At 42.8% G+C, this 17503-nt stretch overlaps 1 protein-coding gene across 1 annotated transcript in view; it reads left to right on the top strand.

The window, feature by feature from the left end:
- The window catches only part of MYO1H (myosin IH), a 121193-nt gene that overhangs the window by 55863 nt on the left and 47827 nt on the right, over positions 1 to 17503 (top strand). The window contains exons 13-15 of the mRNA XM_040358597.1: positions 2341 to 2421; positions 15651 to 15742; positions 17020 to 17114. Coding sequence (XP_040214531.1) covers positions 2341 to 2421; positions 15651 to 15742; positions 17020 to 17114 — 268 coding nt within the window. The remainder of the gene's footprint in view (positions 1 to 2340; positions 2422 to 15650; positions 15743 to 17019; positions 17115 to 17503) is intronic.

Here is a 17503-nt window from a genome sequence, read left to right as displayed (position 1 = left end):
GACAATGAAAACTTTGTTTTCACTCTTTTTTTTAATTACATTTATAAACATTTTACATAATACATATACATACAATACAAACTTTGGTCAGGGCTATATAACATACATCAGTATGCATAGAGTGCAGGGGTTAGGAAAGGGGTTGTAAAGATACAATATTTTTTTTTCCTAAATAGCTTCCTTTACCTTAGTGCAGTCCTCCTTCACTTACCTCATCCTTCCATTTTGCTTTTAAATGTCCTTATTTCTTCTGAGAAATCCTCACTTCCTGTTCTTCTGTCTGTAACTCCACACAGTAATGCAAGGCTTTCTCCCTGGTGTGGAGTGTCGTGCTTGCCCCCTCCCTTGGACTACTGGAGAGTCAGGACGCTCTCTATGTTGCAGATAGAGAAAGGAGCTGTGTGGTAGTGGGCGTCCTGACTCTCCAGTAGTCTAAGGGAGGGGGCGAGCACGACACTCCACACCAGGGAGAAAGCCTTGCATTACTGTGTGGAGTTACAGACAGAAGAACAGGAAGTGAGGATTTCTCAGAAGAAATAAGGACATTTAAAAGCAAAATCGAAGGATGAGGTAAGTGAAGGAGGATTGCACTAAGGTAAAGGAAGCTATTTAGGAAAAAAAAACTGTACCCTTACAACCCCTTTAAGTAACATAAAACACAGTGTGTAGAGTGCAGCAGTCAAGATTAGTGGGGGGAAGGGGTTAAAAAAAAGGTAAGGTGATAGAAAACTAGTTGAGACTGCTGTATATAGCATGGAAGTTGATGGAAATGGATCTCCATGGCCCCTAACCTACTCCTGGGTAAAATCAGTAAATAAATTCTTACAAAGAGAACATGTGGTTTATCAACATAGGGGATGCTCAGGTAAATTTATAGGGCCAGATTCAGGTACATCGGCGTATCTTTGGGCCCGCGTAGCGCATCTCATATGCGCTACGCCGATGTAACATTGAGAGGCAAACTAAGTATTCACAAAGCACTCGCTCCCATATTTGCACCGGCGTAACGTAAATGGGCCGGTGCAAGCCCGCCTAATTGAAAGTAGGCAGGTAGTGGGCGTGATGTATTGAAATTAACCGTGACCCCATGTAAATGAATGGCCGATCGAACGGCGCATGCTCAGAATCACGTTGCATATACTCCCTAAGATACGACGGCTCAATGCATACGACGTGAACGTAACTTACGCCCAGCCCCATTCACGTACGACTTACGTAAACGACGTAAAATACAACGCTGTTCCCGCGCCTATACCTTAACATGACTTACCCCTGCTTTATGAGGGGTAAACTTACGCCGGACGTACGCCTTACGTAAACGGCGTAGCTTACTGCGACGGGCGCAAGTACGTTCATGAATCGGCGTATATAGGTAATTTACATATTCGACGCATAAATCAACGGAAGCGCCCCTAGCGGCCAGCGTAAATATGCACCCAAGATACGATGGCGTAGGAGACTTACGTCGGTCGGATGGAGCCAGAATTCAGGCGTATCTGGTTTCAAGAATACGGCGCATAGATACGACGGCGCATCCTAGAACTTACGCGGCGTATCAACAGATACGACGGCGTAAGTTCTCTCTGAATCTGGCCCATAAGCCTTGTAAACACAACCGAGGAACTCGACGGGCGAAACACACATCGTTTTCCTCGTCGAGTTCCTTGTTAGGCTGTCGAGGAACTCGACAAGCCAATTTTCTCCATTCCCGTCAAGGAAATAGAGAACTTGCTCTCTTTTTGGCTCGTCGAGTTTCTCGACAGTTTCCCCGATGAAAATATACACATGACCGGTTTCCTCGGCAAAAAAATATCTCCCAGCAAGTTTCTTGCTGTTTTTTTCCCGAGAAACTCGATCGTGTGTACGAGGCCATAGAGTTCTGAGGCAAATGGTTAAACATTCCAGGTTTGGCTCCATCACAGTTAGTTACAGATAGGTTATTACATTGAAGTACATAAGTGGGGTGGGTTTAATTTTCTATATGTCCAAATTATTAATCCTAGTTTTGTTTTTTGCTAATTTTGTTTTGTAAAGTTTTTATTTTGTTTTGTTTTTTTATACATTTTTTCCCCTGTTCTCTTAAAACTGACACATGCATTCTAATCACTTCCTTAGTGATGTGGGAGGACCTTCCTTCTATAATCCCTCGATCAGATTGAGAAGAGAAGAATTGCTGATAGAAGCAGTGACTCAATCACATGAGCAGCAAATGTCATCTACATGGGCTTTATGTAAACAGACTTAATCATGTCTGCATTTCTGACCATACTTTCATGTTTATGAGCATATTCATATTACATTATTATTATAAACTCATAATATTTTTTCTTTCCTGATTAGTGGGAGCCAGTCCAATATTTTGACAACAGGATTATTTGTGATTTAATCGAAGAAAAACACAAAGGAATAATTGCTATAATGGTAAATTAGCATTTATTAGCTGTTATTTACAAAGATGATACATTCATGGAATTGTATAAATGGTATTTTAAAATGAAATGTGCTTTTATGTATAGGAAAGAATGTGTAGGCAGCGATTGTTGAAAATGCTAGACACTTAGGGCCAGATTCAGAAAGAATGGCGTAACTTTCGGCAGGCGTAGCGCATCTCATATACGCTACGTCGCCGTAACTTAGAGAGGCGAGTACCGTATTCAGAAAGAACTTGCACCCTAAGTTACGGCGGTGTAGCGTAAATGGGCCCGCGTAAGCCCGCCTAATTCAAATTATCAAGGCAGTGGGCGTGTTGTATTACAATGAGCCGTGACCCCATGTAAATGAGGGGCCGAATGAACGGCGAATGCGCCGTCCGTGGACGTATCCCAGTGCGCATGCTCAAAATCACGTCGGCTAGAATGCCTAAGATACGTCGTACACTGCCTACGACGTAAATGTAACTTACGCACAGCCCTATTCACGTACGACTTACGTAAACAACATAAATTTCGACGGTCGTTCCGACGTCCATACCTTAACATGACTTACCCCTGCTTTATGAGGGGTAAGGTTACGCCGGTCGTATGCCTTACGTAAACAGCGTATATTAATACGCCGGGCGCAAGTACGTTTGTGAATCGGCGTATCTAGGTAATTTGCATATTTATAATGGGAACGCCGAATGCGTCCAGCGTAACTATGCACCCACGATACGCCGGCGTAGGCAAGTTACGTTGGATGGCTAAAGCCATGTTTTTGGACGTATCTCGCTTTGTGAATTGGCGCAAAGATGCGACGGCGCACATTTGAAATTACGGTGGCGTATCTGGAGATACGCCAACGTAAATGCTTTCTGAATCTGGCCCAGTGCTGCTGTCATGCTGGTACAAGAGATTCTGTAAATTCTGAGCAACCAGTATGCAGATCAGAAACTCTGAATTTACAGTATGCATGCGTGTTCTAGATCAGATAAGTATACAAGCTTCTAACCCCAGCTTGTTCAATTAAGCTTTGGTAATAAAACCTGGAAGCTCATTGGTTTCTATGCAGAAGTGAGTCTGATTTTGCACTTTCCAGCTTTAGTAAATAAACCCCATTGTGTACTTAACCTCCCTGGCGGTATGATTCTTTCAGAAAAAACATGCTGAAAGCGGTACAATTATTTGCAAGGAAATTTGGCGTTTTATACTGTAGGTCTGTAATTTTTAGGAATAACTCACTCAAATCTGACCAAACAAGAATCTAATAGGCATCCCGGGTATGACATTTTTTTTAAAAACAAAATTATAAATTATAATATAATAAATAATTATAAATAATTATAACAAATAATAATATAATTCTAATACAAATTATTCAATAATGGAATCAACTCAAAATCACTGAAATTTGCTCAGTTGCAGAATTGTTGCTGTCATTATTTTTTTTTTTTTATGACAAATTTTCCCCACAAATCGCTATCGCACAATTCTGCAAGTGATTATAATTTATTATCGCTGTTTTCTAGCTGATCTAAAACCATTTTTGACATGAAGGGACACTTTTGGTTGCTATGGACAATCTACAGTTTGCAGGCAGAAAGAAACGTTTTTATTATATAAAATGACATGCATGACACTGGGCAGACCACTAGGGACAAGGGGGGTGTGTTTTTTTACATACAGTACTGTAATCTATAACATTACAGTACACTGTATGTATAGTGTTTGTTTACTTTTTTTAATTTGGCACCGATCTCCGCTCCCGTGCGTCGTAACGTCACAGGGAACGGAGATCGACGGCACAGGAGGACGCTGTGTGAATCGAGCGAGGTCCCGCTCGCTCACACAGCGCGGTGACATCGCTGGATCCAGGAGAAGGTAAGCCAGCGCACGCTGCAGGCTCTGCATACCTACCCCGAGCGTGACCGATTTTGGTCGAAAAAATCAACCCCGAGTCACGCTCGGGGGTTACCGCCAGGAGGGTTAAAAGCGGGGTATGCCTGTATACTGCTTATGAGAAAAGGTATTTATCCATTTATATTTACTAAAATAACTGCATTTCCATCTTCTGTGTATTGTGGGAGAACATATATAGTAAATGCAGGGTCCTGGGTTTAGTATCACTTCAAAGCCCAACTCCATTTCCCAGTCCTAACCTGTACCCTATTTTTAGTACATAAAATATACATACATACCTTTATAATTAGGTGTATTCAATGCACTCATTTGACAAGCCAGCATTCCTCTTCCTGACCAGCATTGTCAGTCTTCACTGCTGCTTACAACAGTGACCACATTGAGCCATGTAAGCACTGTTTTTAGCTGCATGCTTCTGCCAGTCAGGGTTTTGTGGGGATGCACCCCTAGGGGGGGTGTCCATGATTGCTTGGGCTACCTCTGGGAAGAACTCCAAACTTTTGCCCTCATAGCAGTCAAAATATGGATTTAGTTTTAAAGTAACCCTGTCAACATAGGGCCAGATTTATAGAATAGCCCACCTGTAAAACAAGCCCAAAAAGTAATTACATCTCCAATCCACAGCCGCTGCAAGTATTTGACTGATGGATGAGTCAAATACTTGTTCTACCGTTGCCAGCTACCGTGGTTCCTCCTCATGGCACATATTTATAATGTAAATAAAGAATAAGTACAGTTCAGTGTTAATTTTGGCAGCAAATTTCGATTCAGTTTTAGTCTTATGCCGCGTACACACGTGTCCGCTTCTGATGGACTGTTTTCATCAGATCAAACCGATCGTGTGTGGGCCCCATCGGTTATTTATCCATAGGTTAAAAAAATTCAATCTTGTTTTAAATTTAACCGATGGATACCTAACCGATAGAAAAAAAAACGATCGATTGTAGGCACAACCATCGGTTAAAAATCCACGCATGCTCAGAATCAAGTCGACGCATGCTTGGAAGCTTCATTTTTTTCAGCACGTCGTTGTGTTTTACGTCTCCGCGTTCTGACACGATCGTTTTTTTATCCGATGGTGTGTAGGCACGACTGACCATCAGTCAGCTTCATCGGTTAACCGATGAAAACGGTCCATCAGACCGTTCTCATCGGATGGACCAATCGTGTGTACAGGGCATTAGTCTTAGGGCTAAAATGGAATTTTAGTTTTAGTCCTATTTTAGTCTCCTGCAATTGATTTAGTTTTAGTCGTATTTAGTCAACTAATTATCAAGGACATTTTAGTCAACTAAAAAGTCCTACCTTTTAGTCGACTAAAATCTCCAGTACATTTTTAGTCGACTAAAATCTCCAGCACATTTTAGTAGACTAAAATTAGTTTAGTCAACCTAAAACTAATTTTAGTCATCTGAAATCGAATGGATGTAGTTAAATTGTAATGCATTATTTAAGCATTTCTCTACAATTTCCAAACTCATTATATACTGCTGGAGTGAAAAATCTAATATGTTATTATTTATTTATTAAGGAATGAACATGCACTTCAGACCAGTGTTAATTTTGATGTCAAATTAAAATTTTGTTTTAGTCTTAGTCTTTTGACTAAAATGACATTTTAGTTTTAGTCCCATTTTAGTCATCTCAATTGTTTTTAGTCGACTAAAATGGTATTAAGTTAGTCGACTAAAATGTTTTAGTCGACTAAATTAACACTGATACAGTTCCTGCAAGCACTAAAAGTTGAACTAATTTAGGTGAGCTAAATGTTTATTTACCCTTCAAGTGGGCCCCCTGTGAAGACTGCACTCTCGGCCTTATGGCCTGTACACACGATCCGAAAATCTTACAAAAAATACCGCTTTCAAAGCGATTGTATGATAATCGGATCGTTAGTACAGAGCTTTCGAGACCTGATCATGACAGTTCATCCGAGATTATCTGATCGGACAAACACAAAAAATGTTCTTGTATGATACCAGATTGTATGACAGTACAGCTGTCGTCCGAAAATACAATACAAATACATTGCAACACATGACATCACTTCCAATTTTTTTTTTTTATTCTGTCGTATGAGAATTTTGGTAACTTTTTCGATATGCGACTAGCATGCAAACAAAAATGAACGATCTGTTGTCCGATTTTTGGAATGTGTGTACGGGCCATTAGCCTGCGCACAGTTTTTTTTTTTTTTTTTTTCTTTTTTTTTTGCCACTTCAGACTTCACCGCAGCGAGAGACTTGCTCATGATTTTATTTATAATTCCGTCTCTACATCTGGTTTAGCATCATTTGTGGTGTATTTCTTATACAAGTTTTTATACTTGTTATTATTTTTATTATATATTTATTTATATTTATTTATTTATTTATTTTTCCTCCGTTTGGGAGACTCTCTTTTGTATTAAGTACGGAATTTTAACAGGTTTTATCCGCGTGACAAAGAGATACCCAGCACCCCTTCTCCCCCCTCCCCAACTAATTCCCCCCTCCTACCCTCCCCCCCTTCCCACACCCCACCCTTGACCATCCCACGACTCCACTATAAGAATTCATTCCCATTAATTGACAATGTGTTCCTATTCCTCTCTCAGGTTTTCTGCGAACCTCCAGGTCTTTTTAAATTCCAACCAGGGAGCCCATATATCCTTTTCCTCTACCTCGTGTTTAAAACTTCCGTATTTTAATTTCTCTCTCCTATAAGTGTCCTCTACGGAGTCGATCCACTCCCACATTTGCGGGCTTTTCGCGTCTCTCCATTTAAGGGGGATCAATCTTTTCGCTGCGTTCAACAAATGAGGGGTCAGGGAACCCTTATACTCCTTCTCTGGAACCTCCCCCCCATGAAAGAGAACTACCCATGGGTTATCTTCCACTTCTTTTTTTGTTATTACCTTTGTCAGGGCCAAGATTTTTTTCCAATAAGCTTTAATTTTCAGGCAGTCCCACCAAAGGTGTGCCATCGTTCCTCTTAACTCACAGCCTCTCCAGCATTTCTCTGACTCACCCCCTCTGAATTTGGCCATTTTATCTGGGGTAGCGTACCACCTCGTCAAACATTTGAAGTTCATCTCGGCAGTTCTTACATCTACTGCCGAGGTGTGAGTCATATTCAAGATTCTTCCTATGGTCGTTTTCCCCCTTGGGACCCCTAAGTCTGTTTCCCAATTTTGGATGTATTTTAGCGTGTCCAACTCTTCCGTTTTCTGCAAGTAATTATAGATTTTAGATATATTTCCTTTTGAGCTTTCGATGCTACACAATTGTTCCAATATAGTGTACTCCTCTTGTGACCTCAAAGGGTGTGGTAGGCGTTTGACGAATGACACTAACTGCAAATATCTCCACTCGTCGAGCGCCCTAATTCCAATCCTATATTTAATATCGTGAAGTGTCCTAATTTTACCATCTAGTGTTATATCTTTTAGCTGTGTTCTATTTGTGATCCAATTTCCCCCTACTTCTTTTGTCCCTGGGGTGAAATATTCGTTTTCTTTTAAATCTATAAAGGGTGAATTGAATTCTGTTTTTAATTGTTTGTGAAGTCTATCCCAGATCCTCCATGCATTATGTGTAATTGTGTGTGTTGAAGTGTGTAAAGATCTATATTGTGGTGGATTCCAAATTAATCTCCCTAACTGTGCCCTCGCTAATGTGCATTCAATGTTTATCCATCTTTTGTCCTGGGACTCTTTAGCCCATTCTATAACCAGTGAGAGAACCGAAGCGTTATAATACAATCTGATGTCGGGTACAGCTAATCCTCCCTTTTTCTTGGCCCGTTTTAGGGTTTGAGCAGACACCCTGTGTTTTTTATTATTCCAAATATAGTTCATTATGAGGGAGTTAATTATTTTGATGAATGACGGTGGTAGGTAAATTGGGACCATTTGAAACTTGTATAGAATTTTTGGGATGAGAACCATTTTTACCACATTTATCCTCCCGAACCACGAAATTGGTCTATTATATATGTTTTTAATTTCACTTTTTATTTTGTTGAGCAGGGGGATAAAGTTTATTCTATATATTTTCTTGATGGTATTTGCCAGTTTTATTCCCAGGTATTTTATTTCTTTTTGCCATTTGAAATTATATTTCTTCCGCAGATATTGTTCTTCTTCTTTAAGAATGTTGATATTCAGGATCTCCGTCTTTTCTGTATTCATTTTGAAGTTTGATACCTCACCATATTGTTTTAAGGTAGCTATTAACTTCGGGAGGGTGACTCTTGGGCTACTTATATAGAATAGAATATCGTCTGCGAAGGCGGATAATTTGTGCTCATCTTCTCCAACTTCTATTCCATATATTTCTGGATTTTGTCGAACCATTGCAAGCAGGGGTTCCAATGATAAGACAAAAAGAAGGGGGGACAGGGGACAGCCCTGTCTGGTTCCATTTCGCATCTCAAAGGGTGCGGATAAAGATCCGTTGATCTTGATCCTAGCACATGGGTGGAAATAGAGCGTTTTGATCCATTTGATCATCCTTGGGCCTATTCCTATAAATTCTAGTGTTTTTATCATGAACCCCCAGTCTACCCTGTCAAACGCTTTCTCAGCGTCTACTGACAGGAGTAGACCGGGGGTCCCTCTTTCTTTGATCTGCTCCATGAGAAGAAGTGCCCTAACTCCATTGTCCTTTCCCTCCCTACCAGGTATGAAACCAACCTGGTCCGGGTGGACAATGGCTGTCATTACCCCCTTCATTCGTTCGGCCAGAATTTTTGCATACAGTTTGGTATCTGCATTCAGGAGTGAGATAGGTCGGAACCCTGAACAATTCGTATTGTCCTTTCCCTCTTTTTTAATGACAGTGATCGTAGCTGATAATGCCTCTCTACTCATCTCATAGTCTAGCCCCAACCCATTGAAATATTGACATAGTCTAGGGACTAAGATGGTACTAAACCTTTGTATGTAGGCAGACGTGAAGCCGTCTGGTCCAGGACTTTTCCCATTGGGAGCATTCCTTAAGACCTCCCTTATTTCCTGCTCGGTTATACTTTCCTCCATTCTTTCTATCTCATGCTCTTCTATCTTCGGTAGATTGGTTTGCTGTAATACTTCCCTGATCTTATCCTTTTTTTCGGCTGGGTCCCTGATCTTCTGTTGGACGTCGTATAGTTTTTCATAATAGCTTCTAAAGGATTCTGCTATTTTGTTTGTCGCATACACTAAGTCCCCATTCCCATTCCTAATTTTTTCGATAAAATTCCTGGTTTTCTTTTTTCTTACCATTCTGGCCAAATTTTTACTAGGTTTATTTCCCCAGACGTATCTTTCTCTCTCTACCCTGTCTATGAAATTCTTGGTGTCTTGCCCGGCAAGGGCTTTGTATTCATCCCTTGTTATAGTTAACTTACGGAGTGTTTCCCTCTTGTGGCCCTGTAATTTATGTTCCTGTTCCAGCCTATATATCTCCTCTTTTAATGTTTTTAGTTTACTCATTCTTGTTTTATTTTTCTTTGCCCCCTCAGCAATAAAAATCCCTCTTATATACGCTTTGTGGGCGTCCCACAGGGTTGCTCCTGTGATTCCCTCCTTGTCATTCTCCTGGAAATACCATTCCAGTTCTTTCTGTACTCTCTCGACCACATCCTCGTCCCTCAACAGACCTTCATCCAATCTCCATTCAGGAGGGATGCATTTTTGTATGGATGTACTTATTTTCATGGTTATAGGGGCGTGGTCTGATAGCGTTATGATCTCACAACTTGCTTCGACCACCCTCTCCAAAAGTCTATGATCTACGAGGATGTAGTCGATCCTCGAGTACGTCCCATGCACAGGGGAAAAAAAACGTATAGTCTCTTGTCTTGGGGTTGAGGATTCGCCAGACATCCACCATTTGGTTTTGTATCATTTGTTTTTTCAGTAGCTTAAGGTGCTCACCGTTATTCCCCTGAGCATGGGACGTACTGTCGAGGCTCGGGCACATGCAAAAGTTAAAGTCCCCCATTAACACCACATGTCCCTTTTCAAAATCTTTTAATTTTCTGAGTATTTTACTAATGTATTTAGCCGAGTTCACATTGGGTGCATATACATTTGCCAGAGTGTAGTCCTCCTCTCCTAGTTTTATTTTCAAGAACAAGAACCTCCCTTCCGGATCGTTCAATCTGTCCACCACTGTGTATCTAACTCCTCTTGCAAATCCTATGGCGACCCCCCGAGATCTCGATGAGACTGTGTCTCCATAATACCAGACGGGATAATCAGATGAATATAGCTTGATATTAGACTCTAAGGTAATATGGGTCTCTTGTAGGTAGACTATGTCTACTTTATACTGCGTAAGTTCGGCAAGAATTTTATATCTCTTAATATGGGAGTTTAATCCTTTTACATTATATGATAAGAACTTAATATCTGCCATTTATCAATCTTTTTTTTTTTTTGCGTTTGAGAAGAATTCCTGTGGAGTCGTGCAGATGGTCCCCCTCCCGTTACCCCCCCCTTCCCCCACCTCCCATTTCCCCCCCCCCCCCTTCCCCCCCTCCCCAACCCCCCCTCCCTCCCTCCCCCGCCCTGGCCCACTCTTGGCCTGGGAGCCGCTGGTAGAAGACTCCTCGCCTTCATCCTTGGCTCCTCTTTCGTGGTGGTGTTCGGGGCTCTCCCTTGGCTCCCCACTCCCTCCCCACCCCCTCCCCCCCTCACCGTCCCGCCTCTCAAAGTTCCATGCTAGCAGAGCCCATCTATTCCACCCAATCAGGGAGTTCAGGAATTGTTAATTCCATTTTAAGGCAGAATACGTTCAGTTCCTCCGGGTACCTAAGTCGTGCTGTTTTGCCCCCCTTTATACCTATGAGGCACGCCGGGAATCCCCATTGGTACTTAATATTTTGTGCCCGCATCAGCTCCAAGAGGGGTTTCAAGCATCTCCTCCTTGCCAGTGTTTCTTTTGCCAGATCGGAAAATATTTGTAAGTCAGTGTCTCTAAATCTCAGGGGGGGTTTTCCCCTAAGCCTGCTCCATATTTCTGCTTTATCGATGTAATTCCTGAACCTCACGACCACATCCCTTGGGCCGTATCTTTCCATCTGTTGGGGGTTCCCCACTCGGTGCACTCTCTCAATCTTAAGGGGCTTAGATTCTACCGATCTCTCTAGCAGAGGGTTAAAAATTGTGTTCATGATGCTTCTAAGTTCTGTCAACCCTCTGATTCTAAGGTTCTGTCGCCTATTGCGATTCTCCTGGTCCTCAATCCTATATGCCGCCAATCTCTGATTTTCAGTCAGAGCCTTTACTTGCTTTTTCAGGGAGTTTATTTCCTGATCCTGCTCCTCTATTCTCTTTTCCGTCTCTTCCACTCTTTCACGAAGCCCTCCAAGGTCTATTCTTACCTTGTTAATTTCTGTCCTTATGATATTTTCCATGACATTTTCCATCCTCAACAGCATTGCGTTCATCTCTGCCTTTGTGGGGGGCTGTGTATCTTGGATTAATTCCTCTGCATTATTTTGCTCTTGCTCTTGCTCACTTTCTAGTGTCGTTTCACCTCTAGAGCTCTCCACACTGCCTGTTCCTACCCCTTTTTTTTTTCAGTTTTCTTCTTGTCAGTTTTTTTTACGAGTCCTGGGCTTTTAAGGCTCCCTTCCTGCGTCATGTATTGCTGTATGGAGCTGTTCCCCGAGTTATTCTTAGTTGGTTTTGTAGTGCCACCCCTCGTTGATCTATTCATTTTATTGAGGGGTCGAATTCTCTTCCCCAGTTTGAAAATGTTTTTTTTTTTTATTTTTTTTTTGTTTTTATGTAATTAGCGCCCTTATCGGTTCCAAATTTTTCTTCACCGATGGATACTTCTGTCCTCCCTTAACTACTTCTTATGCCCGGAAAGAATATTTTATTAAAGAGAGGGCCACGGGCAGACGAGAGCCCCGAACTAAAGAAAAGAGGTAAGGGGCTGATCGACACGAGAGAAGACGTTTGCTGCTGTAAGCAGAGTTACTTGGGCTACCAGCTTTCCTTCTTATAAGGTGAGAACTTTCAGTATTTTTGCTGAATTATCTCTTGTGTTTCATCAGCCCAAAACGTCCTAATTGTTCCAGCGAACAAGGTAAACACTTTATGTCAGGAAGGGTCTAAGTGATCTTTCCCCTATTCCTCAATCATCAAAACTGGAATTTTACCGGCTTCACGCATTCACATATGCGTTTTGTACCGATGACAGTCCTGAGAAATTAATATATTTTTGACCGCTTCATTAACCCCACAAACCGGCCGGGGCCAGACAGAGCAGTTCAGTAGAGGCAATAATGGCAGTAAAGGCAGCAACAACAGGAGCCAAATTCATACATAAATCCCAGGCTAATCAAGCAGTGTAGAGATATTTCAACAGGTGGGGGGCTCAAATAAACCGGCTATCATTCCCCTCAAATTTTCCTTCAATTACTTCACCTTGTCCCGGTGTGAATTATGAATTTAGATATGTTTTCAATAACGTTTTATATTCATATTCCCTTCATATGCCGCAAACACAGACTTCATAGCCAGTAAAAAAGATAGTTCTTTACCATCTTTACACAGAAGAGTGCCTTATTGTGCAAAGATATCAGAACTTCATGAGAGCAGTGTCATAGCAAAACGGGAGGGGGGGATCACGGGGGGGGGGGACCCGCTCAGACTCGGCTCTACAGAGCGCCTCACCAGTCCCTTTGGTTTTCCTCCTGGGACGCTGCCCGGTGGCGTCTCTCTGATGAACTTCTGCAGACCCAGCACTGCATATTTCCTCTCAGGCTGCTGACCCCCAGTGCTAAGCATACGGTGGCTTCAGTCCTCCGGCGCAGCGTGTCCAGCTGGACCCCGTTTACCGGCGCCTCTCAGGTAAAGATCCCCTGAGTATGTCTGCGCTCGGGCAGGGATGGGGCACCCGCTCGCTCCTCGCAGGTCCCGGCCTCTCACGCTGTAGACTGCGGGGCCACGAGCGGTGCTGACGGAGACTTGGAGCGGCGTGTATCTCCTGCCGCCATGGAGCCGTCCGGCACCTCCCACCTCACTCACGTCACGTCCTCCGCATTACGCCCGACGAGACAAAGGCTCTTCTAAGAGCCACCCACGTGCCTGCGCACAGTTTAACTAGTGAGACAACAAACTTAAAGGAGTTGTAAAGAAAAAAAACATTTTTCAACTTAATGCAATCTATGCATTAAGGTGAAAAAACATCTGATGCTGCGGCCCCCCCGAGCCCCCGTTATACTTACCTGACCCCTTGAAAGTCCCGCGCGCGGTCCCGTGATCCTCTTCGCCGCTCAGCCTGGCCGCTGATTGGCTAGAGCGGATGGATTGAGAGCAGTGCAGCCATTGGCTGGCGCTGCTGTCAATCACATCCAGTGATGCGGCCCCCCGAGGGATACAGTGAGCGCCTATGGCCACTCGCTGTTTCACGGGAGCCCACCCGCAATTACTCACCACCATGCGAGCTCTCTCGCATGACTGTGGTCAGTAATTGTGGTGAGGACCAGAGACAGCCACCGAGGGACCCCAGAAGACGTGGATGGGGCTACTCTGTGCAAAACGAACTGCAAAGTGGAGGTAAGTATAACATGTTTGTTATTTTAAAGGAAAAACTATTTTCCTTTTCTATACCTTTAACAATGTGTCAGATTTGGCTTTTTGTTTCTCCGCTTTTTTGTGCTATACCAATACAAACAAAAGAAATAAATACGGGAATGCTTAAACATTTATAATTGCAACAATTTCATGGCGAAGTGGTGCATTATCTGACAGAAATGCAGGGGTGCCAATATTTTTGGCCATGACTGTATGTTGAATGAAGTCTGCCGGTAGGAAATCATTTTTCCTGTCGTATAGCCAGCCCAAAACTTAAACACTGTGGCATAGGGGGCAAATGTCTCTCAACGACGTTTCGTGAGACCGCGCTCGCTCTTCAGGGGTAAATGCTTTGCTATATCTATAATAAAAGTAGTAAATCAAATTAATGTACGTAGCATAAAAAGGCAGGTAGGTGAGTCATCATCGGGGTCAAATCGTAGGACCCTATACTCACCAATGGGCTGGGCCAGGTCATCAAATCGCCTGCTCCACTGGCAGCGGCAGCAGCAACAAACATTGCTCTAAATGGCGGAGGCGCTAAATGAGCAACCTTATGTTTTCAGTGTGCAGTGGGGAAGCCATTCCAGCAGGACCCAGAAGATTGTGGCTTTCACTGTATGTAGCGTGGGCTACTACAGTGGTTTTCAGCATCCCTAGCAGCCTTATAGGTATCAGAAAATGGTAAGTAGCTTGACCAATGTAAGTTGGCAATAAATATAATTCCTGCAGTTAAAGCGGGAGTTCACCCGAAAAAATTTTTTAAGATTAGATTGATGCTCATTTTGTCAAGGGAAATTGGGTCGTTTTTTTAAAATCCGAGCAGTACTTACCGTTTTAGAGAGTAGGCTACTTTCAGAAAATCGTGACGCGATGTATGCGACCGTCGGATGCCTGTCGGAAGCCTGTCAATCAAATAGAAACGCCCAGTCCCGCAGCCCATACCCGGAAGCGGCGGAGAAGATCGCTCTCTAAAACGGTAAGTACTGCTTTGATTTAAAAATAAATACCCAATTCTCCTTGACAAAATGAGCATCAATCTAATCTTAAAAATTAACTTTTCGGGTGAACCTCCACTTTAAGCAAAAATACAAAATAAAATAAATTTACAAATGCTGCTGACTTTTAATATATGGACACTTACCTGTCCAGGGTGCCCGCAATGTCGGCACCCGAAGCTGATCTGTCCCTCGGCTCTCCGGTGGAGGCGCCGCCATCTTCGGTAAGGGAATCAGGAAGTGATGCCTTGCGGCTTCACTTCCTGATTCCCTACTGTGCATGCGTGAGTCGGGCTGCACAATCTCACTGGTCCCTGCTGTCTTTTGGGACATGTGTCTCCCAGAAGACAACGGGGGGATGGAGGAGGGGCTGGACATAGATCACTGCGGATACTGCGGCAATCAATGCGGGAGCAAATACCTGTATTAGACAGATATCTGCTCCCCCCCCCCCCGAAAGGTGCAAAATGTGACACCGTAGGGGGATCCAAAAAGCAGAAGTTCAATTTTTGAGTGGAATTCCACTTTAAGGTTTTTTTTTTTTTTCAATGACGCATTTAGTTTATTCTCTTAGTACAGTATATGTACAGCTTAATATTTATAATAATCTTGAATATAAAGGTTTTCCAGGCACTTGAACTCTAATACACCCTTGATTTTTGATCAAATACTCACATCATTACTACCAGGCAAGTCTTTAGTTCATACAGATAAAACCCAAATTCTATTTTCTTTGTTCATTTTGTGATTTTCCCACTGCAGGATGAGGAGTGTTTGCGTCCTGGTGAAGCCACAGATCTCAGCTTTCTAGCAAAGTTGGAAGAGAAGGTTGGGGATCATCCTCATTTCTTAACGTAAGTGTTAACGTTAAAGCGGGAGTTCAACCATTTCTTTTTTTTTTTTTTTTTTCCCCTTAGCTTCCTGCTCGTTCGGTCTAGGGGAATCGGCTATTTGTATTAAAATATGATCCGTACTTACCCGTTTTCGAGCTGCATCTTCTTCCGTCGCTTCCGGGTATGGGTCTTCGGGAGCGGGCGTTCCTTCTTGATTGACAGTCTTCCGAGAGGCTTCCGACGGTCGCATCCATCGCGTCACTCGTAGCCGAAAGAAGCCAAACGTCGGTGCGGCTCTATACTGCGCCTGCGCACCGACGTTCGGCTTCTTTCGGAAAATCGTGACGCGATGGATGCGACCGTCGGAAGCCTCTCGGAAGACTGTCAATCAAGAAGGAACGCCCATTCCCGCAGCCCATACCCGGAAGCGACGGAGAGGATGCATCTCGTAAACAGGTAAGTAATGCTCATATTTTAAAACAAATAGCCGATTCCCCTAGTAAAAACGAGCATCCATCTAAGGCTAAAAAATGCCCTCTAAGGGTGAACCACCGCTTTAATATTTCAAAGCTGATAACGTTCTTATATATATTATTGTTAAACAATGTGTATTAGTAAATAATAAAACATTTGTTGTACACATAAAACATAAAGCACAAAGGTGTGCCTAGGCAATGTTACCAGGGAATAGTACGATTTTTCAGGGTACCACTTAGTCACAATAAACATTTCTAGATGTTCCATATAAGATACCAAATCTTCATTTTTGAGTATAGATCTGCTTTAACTGGTCCTTCTGAAATCTAAACTAAAGTTTAAGATTATGTAAGTGCTGTTTTGTGGCTACTTACCTCACATATTGATGGTTTTCAATCTAGGTGGTAGGCCTGTGGCTGATACCAGTAGTGATCTTATTGCTAGCTCTGTCAAATTCCTGTACTTGGTACAGGGCAGTGAACGTACAGCAGGGCTGTCTTAATGAGAGGGCACTCTTGGGAACTGCCCAGGGGCCCCAGCTGCATGGGGGGCCCCTGCACTTTCCCCAAAGCAGCTGGTCCTTGAGCCCACGCTGCCCCGAAAATGGGGGCCCCATGATGGCACTGAGAGTGATGAATACACAGGGGAGGCTGTCTGCCTCCTACTTACTTGATGTCTGTTTACCTGCACTGTCATCATTGTAGGGGCCCCAGAGCATTACTTTGCCCAGGGGCCCATGATGCTATTAAGACGGCCCTGATGTACAGTATTTATGCTGAGTAAAAACCTCTTTTCCATATCCTCTGCTGTGTTTTTTACAGCCGCAAGCTTGCAGGCCCTGGGGCAAGGAAGTCTATTGACTGGGTAGACTTTCAACTTCTTCACTATGCAGGGGAGGTCACATACTGCGCTGTGGGTAAGTAAATATTTTTATGATCAGCTAGAATTCTAACATTTGTTTCATTTTAACCCCCAAAACATATATATACATATACATACAGTATAAAGTATCTCACAAAAGTGAGTATACCCCTCACATTTTTGTAAATATTTTATTATATCTTTTCATGTGACAATACTGAAGAAATTACACTTTGCTACAATGTACAAAGTAGTGAGTGTACGGCTTGTATAACAGTTTAAATTTATATATACACACAACAGTTTAAATTTGCTGTCCCCTCAAAATAACTCAACACACAGCCATTAATGTCTAAACCGCTGGCGACAAAAGTGAGTACGCCCCCTAAGTGAAAATGTCCAAATTGGGCCCAAAGTGTCAATATTTTGTGTGGTCACCATTAT

Source organism: Rana temporaria, chromosome 1 (genome assembly GCF_905171775.1).
Source record: "Rana temporaria chromosome 1, aRanTem1.1, whole genome shotgun sequence".
In the NCBI taxonomy this organism is placed as follows: Eukaryota; Metazoa; Chordata; class Amphibia; order Anura; family Ranidae; genus Rana; species Rana temporaria.
Note: the sequence above shows the minus strand (reverse complement) of the source record. Positions and strands in the feature narration are given on the sequence as shown.